Source organism: Sinohyriopsis cumingii, chromosome 8, assembly GCF_028554795.1.
Source record: "Sinohyriopsis cumingii isolate HCF-2022 chromosome 8, ASM2855479v2, whole genome shotgun sequence".
NCBI lineage: Eukaryota > Metazoa > Mollusca > Bivalvia > Unionida > Unionidae > Sinohyriopsis > Sinohyriopsis cumingii.
The window spans coordinates 23,642,613-23,656,851 of NC_142968.1; the positions used below are offsets into that span (position 1 = coordinate 23,642,613).

At 40.1% G+C, this 14,239-nt stretch overlaps 1 protein-coding gene across 2 annotated transcripts in view; it reads left to right on the forward strand.

Moving 5' to 3' along the window:
• LOC149793145 (sortilin-related receptor-like) overlaps positions 1–14,239 on the forward strand; it is a 241,847-nt gene that overhangs the window by 123,689 nt on the left and 103,919 nt on the right. For both annotated transcript variants that reach the window (XM_089967067.1, XM_089967068.1), the window contains 3 exons: positions 1,762–1,914; positions 3,463–3,603; positions 12,393–12,524. In XM_089967067.1, the coding sequence (XP_089823193.1) occupies positions 1,762–1,914; positions 3,463–3,603; positions 12,393–12,524 (426 nt within the window). The remainder of the gene's footprint in view (positions 1–1,761; positions 1,915–3,462; positions 3,604–12,392; positions 12,525–14,239) is intronic.

Sequence of the window (14,239 nt, forward strand, 5' to 3'; positions counted from 1 at the left end):
ATTTGATGCCAATCTGATGTCCAGTATGGCTGCCACACAGTGCCCATCTTGCTTTCACTATTCTCCTGCATGGATAATCTTAATCAACATGGGGTTTTCACTAAAAGTCTTATTATTTCTTGTTGGTCCTGAATTAAAATGGTAATGATCAAACAACCAGTATGGTCCCCACAGTAACCATCATGAAAACCTTGATATCGCTACTTGTCCTGAAGAGATGGCCAAATCAAGGAGGAGTATTTTCTGAAAGACTTTTTATGCTGTCTAATTGGTCCAGAATGAAAATAGTGTTGAACTGAGGTGTTGTATGGCTACCGTATCAGCATCTTGAAAATCTTTTAAACACTGCTTTTGAATGCATGGTGTTTTCACTAAAGAAAACTTCTTATAATTATTCATTGGTCATTAATGAAAATGGTTCCAATCAAATATCCAGTATGATTTCTACACCATGGCCACCTTCACATTTTTTTTATCACTACTCCTTTTGAATGAATTTGGATAGTGATCAGCATATGAATTTGGATAGAGATCAGCATATGAATTTGGATAGTGATCAGCATATGAATTTTGCTGTGAGACTTGTTATTTTGCCTGTTTCATCCTAAGCAAAAATGGTGCCAAAATGACATCTAGCATGGTCACCCTGGCAGCATCCATATAATCTTGTTATCTTACTGAGCAGAAAAAGTCACATCGACATTGGCATTTCACCAGAAGACTTCTACTAATGTCTGCTTTGTCATAAATGAAAGTGCTGCCAAGCAGACATTCAGTATTTGTGCCACAGCAGCTATTTTAAACTATTGTTCTAGCTGAAGAATATCAGAGATGGTTTCAACACTTGACAGTTAAAAGGAAGATGTGAACATTTCTTGAATTACTAGAAATACTTTTCATCTAGTAGAGTGTCAGTTTCTTCAGTGAAGTCTTGTCTTTGTACACCATGAGATTGATTTAAAAGTCTGCTGACTTGTTGCAAATAGTGACAGGAACATGTACATATAGATGTAAATACAGAAATATGAAATTACATAGGAAATGTACGTATATGTAAATGAAAAGATATGAAATTACATAGGAACATGTACATATATGTAAATGCAAAGATGAAATTACATACATATATATATATATATATATATATATATATATATATATATATATATATATATATATATGTGTGTGTGTGTGTGTGTGTGTGTGTGTGTGTGTGTGTGTGGTTGCAATGATATGAAATTAGATATGAATATATATGTAGATACACAGATGAAATTATGTATGATTTATTCTGAATGGAGCATGTCCATTAGGACATATTAGTTATCTCCCTTGACAGCTCTTACAATTTTATGACTTATGTATGAAATGTGTCCATAAGAACAAATTAGTTTAACTCTTGACTGCCCTTATATTTTTATGACTTATTTTGAATGGAACATGTCCATAAGGACACATTAGCTATCCCCCTTGACTACCCTTATACTTATTTTACTTAATTTTCACTGTATTATTTTCCTAGCGTTGGAAGGAGCATGGTTCATATGACCCAAAATATTAAAGATAAAAAGTTTGCAAATGTTATGTGTATCAAAATGTTGGTTGGTTTTTTTTTAATAAGGAAAAGAAAGTGAAACAAAATAAGTCAGTATAATTGTAACTGTTGAGCAATTCATGTCCATTAACTATACAAAATAGAAAGTTTAAAGTTGTACCGTAATACTATTAAGACCATAGTCATTACCTTTCTTTTATTTACAGCATCCACCACATCAACTACAACCCAAGCACCATTTACATGTCATTTCTGGCAGTTCCAGTGTCGTAATGGAAAATGTGTTTGGTGGACAACTAAGTGTGATGGGATCAATGACTGTGGGGATTACTCCGATGAAGAGGCTAATTGTCCACCTAGTTAGTATTAATACAATATAAACTTAATTACCAAACTGGGGACATGAAAGTCATCTAGTTAGTATTTGTAAAATAAAACCTGGTTATCAAAGTGAGGACTTGGATGTCATCTTTTTAATATTAATACAATAGAACCTTAATTACCAAACTGGGGACATGAATGTCATCTAGTTAGTAGTCATAAAATAAAGCCTGATTATCAAACTGGGGACATAAAAGTCATCTAGTTAGTATCAATACAGCATACCTTAATTACAATACTTGGGACATGAAAGTCATCTGGTTAGTATTCATAAAATAAAGCCTGATTATCGAACTGGGGACATGAAAGTCATCTAGTTAGTATTAATACGATATAACTTTAATTTTCAAACTGGTTGATGAAAGTCATCTTGTTAGTATTGGTATGATATCACCTAACTTGCCAAACTGAGGATATGAAAATCACCTAGTTAGTATTGGTACAATAAAACCTTAATTACCAAGCTGGGGACATGAAAGTCTTCATTTTAGCATTGATACAATATCTCCTGAATTGCTGAACTGGGGACATGAAGGTCTTTTAATAAGTACTGATACAGTAGAACCTTATTTACCAGGATATGAAAGTCATCTAGATAGTATTGGTACAATAGAAGCTGACTTAACCAAAACTGGGAGGCATGAAAGTCATTTCAGTAATGTAAATTTCTGACAATTAGTGTTTGAATTTATTATATCAAACATGTTTCTGGGAAAAGGAAATTGATTTGATGAAATGAGAATAGGGATAATTAAGGTTTAGAAAATTAAGTCTGAACTATATATTTCCTTTTTGTGATCTCTCTTACTATATCCTTTTGTATATACCTACCCAGTCCAACTCTAACCATGAGAAAAAAAAATATATAGGTCAAATGTGTAAATACAGCCTTTGAGTGAGAGAAGATCCTTCACTGTGGTGACAAGTTACTAAATAATTTCAAATATCACAGGAGGGATGATAGAAGAGGCTGGTGGTTGTCATAAGACATAGACTGATGATGCTGATGCATTAGGTGTTAAATTAAAGTCCATGCAAATATGGTACCTTCCATGGTACCATGGTGCCTCAGACTCTGTTGGATGAATATTCACAGACTTGCATCGAAGCTTCTGAAGAAGAAGAGTCCCAGAAGTTTGATATCCATGTAACTGAATATTGTGCAGTCTCTTGCCCTATTTGAGTTCTCAAAACAATTATGAAACAGGCACATAGTTCTTTTCTTTGAATCACATTTGTTTACCTTGTAATTTGAAGAAAAAAATTTAAAACAGAAAGGGAACTGTATCTGTATTTCATCTAAAAAGTTATATTTAGCCATTGCCTAAGTCAACACCATACATGTTATTTCATGTTATTTGTTTGATTTGACAGAAATTTGAAGAGGTAAAGATACTAAGTTTACATTATGATGCTACTTTGTGTAATAAAGTATAAATAATATCTTGTTTATGGCTATTCCTTACAAATTATTTCTGTTATTTTGATTCAAACTAATTTACATTACTTAAAATTTGTTTAATTAGGTTTTAATTCTACAACACCTGCTGGCTGTAGAAGTACAGAATTCCAATGTGGAACTGGGCAGTGCATCTCCATGGCAGACAGATGTGATGGATTAACGGACTGTGAGGATGGAAGTGATGAGAGAGACTGTTACAATAAAGGTTAAAATAGCTCATATTGTTCACCTAAAGTGCCACTCCAGTCCACCCCATTCTAGAGTAATTTTCTTCATCCCCTCACAAAGTAGTCCCACTCTGGCATATATGTATACTAATTGACTCCATTCCATTCCACACCACTACCACTTCAACCCATTTAGCTTCACTTCTTTTCACCTATTCCACAGTTTTCATGATCTAGCATATCTCACATTACTCCTATTCCACAGTTTTCATGATCTAGCCTATCTCACATTACTCCTATTCCAGTTTTTATAATCTAGTCTATCTCACATTACTCCTATTCCACAGTTTTCATGATCTAGCCTATCTCACATTACTCCTATTCCACATTTTTCATGATCTAGCCTATCTCACATTACTCCTATTCCACAGTTTTCATGATCAAGCTTATCTCACATTACTCCTATTCCATCCCAACCACACTATTTCCACTTCATCTCATTTCACACCATTTATGACCTTTTGTCAAATTCACATTAGTGGGAAGGGAGACACATTATTCAGTTTTCTGGGGCAATGGCAGTAGTATCATAATCATTTGTTAAAGGTTTTACTTAAAATACTTTCTGTATTTGGTGTAGGTCTGTTACTTCTGAAACAGCTGGCTTTGTCTGTAATATACATGCAACTGAGATAGCAGTCTCCTTATATCAGCAAAAAAACGTTTTATGTGAAATATAGATGGAAAGCTTTAAGAAATCAATTATTTCAACCCTTTTCCAATTGCCTGAAATACTAATAATAATAAGTGTAATAATATGTGTAATAATAAGCATAATTGTATTTGGTGCTTGGTATTTGTTTAAGAACCAGGTTTGAAAGTTCAGACTGTATTCAGAGGTCACCTGTTCACAAAGACCAGTTTGGTCTTTTCCCATTGGTGACTGCTTATGACAGGTGTGACTGTTTCCTAAATCCCTTGATAGATTCTCATCATACTTGGCATGACTTAATATGGAGCTTATAGTTTATTCAGTGACATGCTTATGTGCCCCTTTTACTTTGGGGTCAAGGTTAATGGTAATAGACAAAATTTGTGTTGTGGTTTTATTTGAATTTTGTTTTCATTGTTCTGTTTATCCTAAACCCCTTGAAGAAGTTTATTCATACTTGGGATGGAGCCAGAACAAATGTTTCTACAGCAATGGTTGTTACCCCTTTGATCTTGGGGTGAAGGTCACAGTCAATTTTGTTATTGTATACCAACCACAAAGTGTAGTGTAATGATATTGTTCTTATGTTACTTATTTAGAACAATAATATTAGTTCTACATCACAGACATGAACAAAACTGTGGTTGGCTTGTACTTGTAGTAAGGAGAAAGCATATTAATGGGGTGGGTGTAAAATAAGTCATAGGTCAAGGTCACTTTGACAGAATTAAAAATGGATTTTGAAAAAGTAATTCCTTAACCAGACTTGCACTTAAGGTAATAAATGAACCAAATGGTTTTCTGTCACAATCATGGTAAGTATAATAAGAAAATGGGTTCTGCTTTGTTAGTTTTGATCATGACTACCCTTTGACCAAGACATTCAGGCTTGCCATAAAACTAAATTTTTGATTGTCACATTGGGCCGAGGAAGCCGTAGTGTGAACCTTGCATCAAGGAAGTTTAAAATATGGGTTAATTAGAGCACCAAAATGGCTGATACTGAGCGTGGTTCTTCTTAGATGACAATTTCATTCAGCAAATAATGGTTGATGATAGTGACTTTGAGAGTTATTTTTTATGAACTTTACCTGATTATTGGAGCTGGGAAAGTGTTACAAGAAAGTGATTTTGAACCTGAAAATGATGTTGCATGGACATAAACAGATGGCATGCATGTCAGTCCTTCTTTCAGCAGTATTTCAAAATTGAATATATTAAAAGTTACAATGCCTAGCCTAAGTAAACTTCAGACAGTTTAAAAGTATAGTGCAATTTACATTTAGTTTAAACAGCTTACCGCTGCAGGATCTTGTGCTACAAAACTATATAGCCCTATAAGTCTTAAGGTAAATTGAAATTAAAAAGTAAAGGTATTTATTTGATTAAAACATCTGCCTTAGAAAGGACACTATAACGTTGAAGAACTTAAATCCCTAATATACCATTATGAAGCAGATAAGAAATCTGGCACGATTGTCAGCAAAGCACAAATTGAAGAAAGCGAAATTTTGGCAGAGGTTATGTTTGAGCTGTGGAAAATTGCACATAACAATAAACAATTTCTCAATTTGTACAAGCTGGCTAAGCTAGCTATGGCCCTTTAGACAGTCACTGCAGACTGAACGGGGATCTGAGCACAGTGCCATTTCTCCTTCAAATACGTTCCCCAATCACATTAACGCTAGGAATATAAGCCTGCTACCTCTCGAATCCAGCCCTACTAAAAGACGAAAATTCGTTTTTTCGGTCTAGCTTATGTAGACCAAAGGGCAATAACTCTTGCCCCTTACCTCCCCTTGCCACCGCCAGGTGTCACTAGTTTTTAAGCTTCGCTTGTACTGATGACACGTACATTATACCTCCGAACAATCCAAGCCGTCTTAGCGTTAAATTGGACCATCCGAAGTTAAATTTGGATTTATTGCGTTGGACAATCATTCTTCTACAGGTTGTATACATTATTTTAACATTTTTTCTCAAAATTGAGTGACTTTGTCACCCTTATGGATTTCGTTTACTGAAGACCATGTTACACACGCTATCGCGGAACTCGTGTTGTTAACTAAGAGTTAACGTGACACTGACTAATTTTGCTTACTCCATTAGTAACGGTTGTGGTATTAGCGAATTAATAACATGCTAAATTGTTAATTTGTGCTTTGTTTTCATTTCTTGTGTCGTTTCAGTAGAAATGTCAACCAAATGCATGAAATGCAAAAAGTTCAAAGCAAAAGAAGACCACCATGACTCTTGTATTGTATGTACCAAGTGTACATCATCTATACCATGCAGCGTGTGTAATACTTGGACAGAGCAAATGTGGGCTGATGTAGTCCAGAAGGCAGCAAAAGGGAGGGATAGACGGAATAAGTCGAAGAAAGATAGCATTGATGTCCTCAGTATACATCCGAAGACAGCCTCCATTGCGAGCCTTGTGGGGGACGTTGGAGTCCCCCTTCCACCTAAAGTTCGTCGTTTGCAACCGTCAGCCACAGTAACATCAGCGGCAATGGAGGGAAATAATGTTGACAGGGTACAGCAGTCCAACTTTGAACAGATGCGTCGTTTGGTCCAGGAAACGACGACGCAGCTATTGACATCAGGCCAGATATTACCCTTATTTCCCTCGCTCGCTAACACAGCTTTGTCTGACTCTTTGGGGGAATGTTCCCCCAATTTTAGGCTGCCCAGTGGGCGTAAGTCCCCCCGCATATCCGAGCATGGCCTTCGGGCCTGTAAGTCAGGACGCATGGTTTTTTTTACCGGATCCATCAGATCCATTTCTTTATACAACCTCTACGTCACTGGCCGTCCAACCGTCCCAGCATGGGGACCCTATTGGTAAAACGATCCGACCAAACATGACTTACAGGGATTTTAGTGATAAATCCGTCCATCAAGCTGTACCGCCGGCAACATACCAATACAATGGCAGAGATTTTAGTGAGAAATCTGTCCGTCCAGCCAGGCCATTGGAGCAGCCGGTACTGGTGATAGCAGGACCGTCGCCAACATTTAGACCGACCACAAGCCAGACAAACCAGCCAGCAGGGCCGGCCATCCATATGTTCACGGCTGATCCACAAGGGAGAGTTAGTGACAGTGTTAAGGATGACAGAATCGCGTCATCTATGCCACCTGGTATGCTCTATCCAGAAATGCAAGCTATTACAGAACACGACTCGGCACACAGTGAGGGTGACGAAACTCCTGCAAATCAGCCGTACACAGATCCAACCATGGAACGGACTGAGTTTGGCTTCAAGGCGGCAGTGGAAGAAATTTATAGGGTGTTGGCAATTTCAGAATGCCCTCCACCTCCTACCGCCACTCAAGGCTACAAAGTTAAGGTGTCTGTAGATCTTGACGGGGAGGAAGAGACGCCGTCCTTCCAGCTCCTTCCCCAGTCGGCAAAAATTAAGGAGATCAACAATCGTCTATCAGGACGAATAGGTGATCCGGGGAATGCTAAGGCGTTCTTTTCAGAAAGCCAAATACCAGCGACGTTCTCGTGTCAATTGTAGAAGACTCATTCAGACGCCTTCAGTACGGATCTTCCGGCCCTGGACAAAAATATGGCAGCAGTTCACATGTCCGCTCCACTGTTTTGCAAAGTGGAGAAAAAAAAAAATGTGTTCCATGCCACGTCAAAGCTAGTCAGGAACGTAGTCGCTACGATTTCAATGTTAGACTTGGCTTCATTAGCCATTTTCCGACTCGCAGAAAAATCCGACAATGACCACGCTTGGGAAGCGACGGCCCAGATTGCTAGAGTTAATAACAGGGCAGCTCACCATTCCATGGCTAATGCTTTGACTGCTTCTGCCAACTTAGACCTGATACGACGTGATGCATGTCTGCGGTGCACGTCGCTCAAGCCCCATCATACTCTGGCATTACGGATGACTCCGTTTGGGTCGTCTTTACTCTTTGGAGGAAAAATTGAAGAAGTTCGGAAGCAGGCAGCTCAGGAACTGCCCCTCAACTCGCCGCCCAGCCCTCGCAGGCGTTTAGAAAAAATCAGCCCCTGCCACAGCGGAGAGATGATTGGCGGACCAGGGACAAGGGATCCTTACAATCAGATGTGCAGTATAGGTCCCAACCCAATGCCAGGAGACAATAGTCTAATCAGGCTAGGAGGCAACCATACAGAGGCGGTAAGAAACAAAGTTTCTCCGTCTTCAAGCCTCCTAACTCTAAAAATTGACATACCCTCTCCACCACCTGTGGGCGGCCGCCTCCTGCAATTTCAGGACCACTGGACCACCTTTTTTCCTCAGAACAATTGGGTGATCCAGATCATTTCGGAGGGTCTTCGGATTTCATTTATCCAAACCCCTCCCCTGCCCTCCTCTCCCCTCTTCACGGACGTACCGTCCGATCGGGAGAAGGATACCTTTCTACAACAGGAGATACGGTCGCTCATAGAAAAACAGGCAGTGGAGATTGTGAAAAACCCGCAATTGCCAGGGTTTTATTCCAGGCTGTTTCTTATCCAGAAGGCAAACGGCAAGTTGAGGCCGATCATCGACCTGAGTCGCCTCAACCAATACATTTTACGGCGAGATCAATCCGTCTTTCCAACCAGCGGGACGAGTATGCCGTCAGTCTAGATATGACCGACACATATTTTCACGTACCTATCCACCCAGCGTCACAGAAGTTTCTCCGATTCGTTTACCGCGACGCGGTTTATCAGTTCCAGGTCCTACCCTTTGGCCTCAACATCAGCCCTTGGGCTTTTACCAAGGTTATGGATTGCGTCGTCACCCTGTTCCGCTCGACTTCATCTACAGGGATGGCAGTGTACTTGGACGACATCCTCCAGAAGCATATGGTAAGTTCTATTCTGCTCAAAGGCAGAAACGATCTTTTAGCACTTTTAGATCATCTAGGCTTTTTCGTGAACTGGAAAAAGTCTGATCTCCGTCCATCTCAGCGTTTTGTCCATCTGGGTATGGAGTTTCTCACCGATCTGAATCTGGTACGACTTCCTCACGCTCGCGTAATCCGGATTGTCGAACTCGTCGAGTCCGTTTCCAACAGGACGTAGATTTCAGCGAGAGAATTCTTGCAACTCCTCGGATTATTCAATGTGGCGGCAGACTTGATCCCGCTTGGCCGTCTTTTTATGCGTCCCTTACAAATGACGTTAATGGCACAATGGCGCCCCTTTTCAAGTCCCCTCAATCAAACAATAATGATCATGCCCGAGATACGATCATTCCTGAGTCAGTGGCACAACCCAGGTTGGCTGTCCACGGGGATTCCTCTGGAGATGCCCCAAGCGGAGATAACGGTATGTACCGACGCCAGTACCTACAGTTGGGGTGCCCACCTGTTGCCGGACTTCGCTACAGTCAGCGGCACATGGGAGCCAGAGGAGAGGTCTCTCCACATCAACCTTTTAGAAATGAGGGCTGTCATCAATGCCTTTCATTTCTGGAAGGATCAACTCTCGGGAAAAATTGTCCTCATTATGTCAGACAACTCTGGGGTGGTGACTTACCTCCACAAACAAGGGGGCACCAAATCACCAGACCTGTGCATTCTGATCTGGCAGTTTCTACATTGGTGCGACAACCTCCACATCAACGTACAAATCAGACACATTCCCTGCAGACTCAATGTCTCAGCCAACACTCTATCCAGGAAAGGTCAAATCATTCACATAGAATGGTCACTCCATCAATCAGTCTTTCTTCTGATTTGCACACTTTGAGGGCGTCCAATGATAAATCTTTTTGCAACAAGGTGGAATCACAAGTTGCCCACCTTTGTCTCTCCGGTTCCAGACCCAGAGGTTTGGGCTGTGGACGCTCTGTCAATCAGCTGGGAGGGGTTGTGGGCATTTGCCTACCCTCCCACGGTTTTGGTACCAAAAATAATCAAGAGGTTAAGGGGTCAGAACTGTTGGATGATTCTTATTGCCCCTCTCAGATGGAACAGGTCGTGGGTTACCGATCTACTCGATCTAGTGATAGATCTACCCAGGAAGATTCCAACCAGCCCAAATCTTCTCAAACAACTGCGGTCACGGGTGTTCCACCCCTGCCCGGATCGTCTTCTTCTTCACGCTTGGCAGCCTTGCGAGACAAACAATTTAAACCTTCGATTTTGGAGAGAATCTCAAGAGCAAGAAGGCCCTCCACTCTGAAGGCTTACGAGGGAAAGTGGCGTGTTTTCAGGGACTGGTGCCATATCAATAACATCGTCCCTTTGATGTCTCAATCCCTCAACTGGCCGACTTTTTTCTCTGGCTTTTCGAGGAGAAACAGTTGGCCCCAATTACTATCAAAGGCTACCGCTCCATGATATCAGACACATTCCACCATCATGGTAGATGTGACATTGGGCATAACAAAGATCTATCAGATCTTTTAGCCAATTTTGATTTCAATCGACCAAAATCCCTCACCCTGTTTCCAAAATGGAATCTGTCCTGGGTTTTAACATGGCTCAATTCAGACAAATTTGAACTTTTAGGCCACACTTCGTTAAAGCTACTATCATACAAAACATGTTTCTTGATAGCCTTAGCTTCAGCATGCAGGGTGAGCGAGTTACATGCCCTTTCCAGTGACCCGAACTTTTTTCAGTTCAGATCAGATGGTTCGGTGGTCCTCCTGATGCAGCCAGGCTTTGTAGCCAAAAATAGGTTACCTTCCATTGGCAATCAAAGAATTGTCATTCGCTCGCTCTCTTCCATAGATAAATCAAGAGCAGCAGCCATGCAAGATCCTGTTCGTGCACTCAAGCTCTATTTAAAATGCACAGAGGCGTGTCGGGACACACATAAGCGCCTCTTTCTTCTGGTCAAAGCTGGTAAACGGGATATCACCCCTCAAGCCCTTGCTTCATGGCTGAAGTGGGTTATACGCTGAACATACTCTGAGGTTTCACAAGATCAGAGTCGCTTCATGAAGATTACGGCTCATGAGATTAGAGCAATCTTGGCGAGCCTGGCATTCGAACGCAATGTTTCGATCCGAGATATAATAGAAGCTGTTGGCTGGCAAGCAGAGTCAACCTTCTCCAGTTTTTTATCTCAGAGATTTGGCTTCTCAGAGGCAAACCTTGAATCTGGTAGGTCCAGTGTCGGCAGCCCAGATGACCACCAGACCCATTTAAAACAATCAGCTTCGCTGGATTCGCCAGTGAAATTTCATAGGTAAGAAGATTTCAATAACTATCTTCTTAACCGTATATAGGGGTCACATATCACGTGACCCTAGGCTGTGTTGCTGATGAAATTAGGAGAACGGGTTATCGTTCAAATGGGAAATCCAGCCATCATTCCCTAGAAGGTACCCGGGGTGGAGGTAGGATGCTCAGCATTCCCTCCTCCTATTACTTATTCTCCTAACGTTAATGTGATTGGGGAACGTATTTGAAAGAGAAAGCAAATTTTTAGTAAATTATGTTTCTCCGAGAATACTTACCCGATCACATTACTTAAAAATCCTCCCAACCACCCCGCTATGCGAACATCCTCGTATAATATATATCACTCAGCTTAAAAAAACTAGCGACACCTGGCGGTGGCAAGGGGAGGTAAGGGGCAAGAGTTATTGCCCTTTGGTCTATATAAGATAGACCGAAAAGACGAATTTTCGTCTTTTAGTAGGGCTGGATTTGAGAGGTAGCAGCTTATATTCCTAACGTTAATGTGATCAGGTAATTATTCTCGGAGAAACATAATTTACTAAAAATTTGCTATTCATACACAGATAAGGAACAAATTAAATTCAGAAACAATCAACTTATTGATGCGTATTAATGCTGGAAGCGACATCTTTAAAATTGTTTGGTTTCATTAAAACTATAACAGAATAGAGCAGGAAGAAAGAGAGATGGATATTGACGTATTAATAGGTAAATATTGAACTATGGCTGTTTCCTCTTTCCCTCCTTTCATTTCAACTCCATCCTTGTTTCTGTGACAAGGGGGTGTGTCTCTGCCCTTTATTTAAAACCGTGGCAGCATGTCTGAAGATCATTATAATATCACAATGAAGAAATTACTTATAATATTTTATTGCCTCAAATTATGATCTTCATTTGATGATAATGCATGATACAAATGTATATTTTATCTTCTTCTTTGAGCAGGTACCACAACTCCCAGGCCAGTCATATGTGGTGAGAACCAATTTACATGTAAATTGCAGTGCATTCCACAGCAGTGGGTGTGTGATGGCACTGTGGACTGCCAGTATGGCGAGGATGAAAATAACTGTACTAGTAAGTCAGACAAATCTTGTGTTTGTGTGTGTGATTTGGAGTTTTAATGTAGCTTTAACAGTTTTTCAGATCATTACAGTGTCTTCAGTGTCACAGTTTATAGTGATGTCTAACACTGGGGCATCATGCCTTAGACGTGTAAAATCATGTCCCACCCAGTCACATTATCCTGACACCAGTCCAGCCAGTCCTAACACTAACCTTTAAATGCTGAGAGCCAAGCGAGACAGCTGCTAGTACCATTTTTATTAGTATTTGGTATGACTTGGTTGGGGTTTGAACCAGCAACCTCCCACATCCGAGGTGGATGCTGTAACCACTTAGGTCACAGATGCATATGTGATTCAAATGCTGCATGCAGCACTTATGTGGTGATGTATACTTGTACAGATAAATCCTTACATACATATATATTAGGTCCATTGGACACTAAATCTGTTTCATTATTTAGGATTAGTGATATTTGTATATCCACTGTAGAATGTGACAGTGACATATTGTGTTTCCTCTCTCTTTTATGTTCATGCTTAAATCTGGTTTAGTTTTGGATTATGGTCATTTTTTGCCATGTGATGGGACATTTTGGTCAGTTTTATGGCCCTGTAATGATATTTAGGTCTGTTTATGGCCTTGTGTTGGGCCATTTAGGTTAGTTTTAAGGCTTTGTGATGGAAAATTAAGGTCAGTTTAAGGCCTTGCAATGGGACATTTTGGTCAGCTTAATGGCCTTGTGATGAGGCATTTGGGTCAGTTTAATGGCCGTGTGATGGGACATTTGGGTCAGTTTTCAAGGCCTTATCATGTGATGTTTAGTTTTCAAGGCTTATATTCCTGATATTGCATGACTCTCATGTATTTCTAGTGAAGTGCAGAGATGTGGTACATAACATTCTGTTAAGATGTGCATCATGGATCATTTTACTGAATGACATCAGGTAAATAGATTCCCATGATATATGTCTGAACCAGAGCCCAAAACTGTGCATGCAGATCAGGTTTATGACTGAATGACTGAATTTATGAACTTTGTTTAAAGTTTGCACCTGTGGCAGGAAGCAACCATTGGATTTGGGGCTAAGTTGAGTTCATTGTGATTGAAAGAAGAAATATGGTTTCCATACAGAAACATGAGTTTCTACCATATACAGCTATCAAACTTAATGGATGGCTTGCATTTGGAGTAAACAATAAATCTGTTGATTTTGAGTCAAAATTGTCAAAGGTCAGGATAGCTGTGACTGAAAGAAGGATAATGATTTCTGCACAGTAACTCCCCACTATCTGTTATTAAACTTGGATGGCTTGCACTAGGATAATACAAAATCTTGCTGATATTGGGGTCACTAGGTCAATGGTCAAGATAACTGAGTGATCTGGTCTGGTTTCATGGAGCAATAAGACAAATAGATTATTTAATGCCAAGTAAAGTAATTTTCTCATGGGTATACCATGGTAGCCAATCCAGGTTTATCCATTAGAAATATTCAGACCTGTTTCTTTGGGTTATGAGTCCAGAATACTAACCACTGAGCCACTGTGGCTCCTATTAGTTGCATCTTACAACTTGAAGAAGTTCATATCAGGCCTATTCCACATCCTTAAGCCTGCAGGGGGTCACTGACTGAAGAACAAGAAATAGTTTAACACAATAGCTTTTGTTCAACATCAGAGACAACCAAATTTTGTGGATGGCCTGTGCTTTGGATAAGGAATAA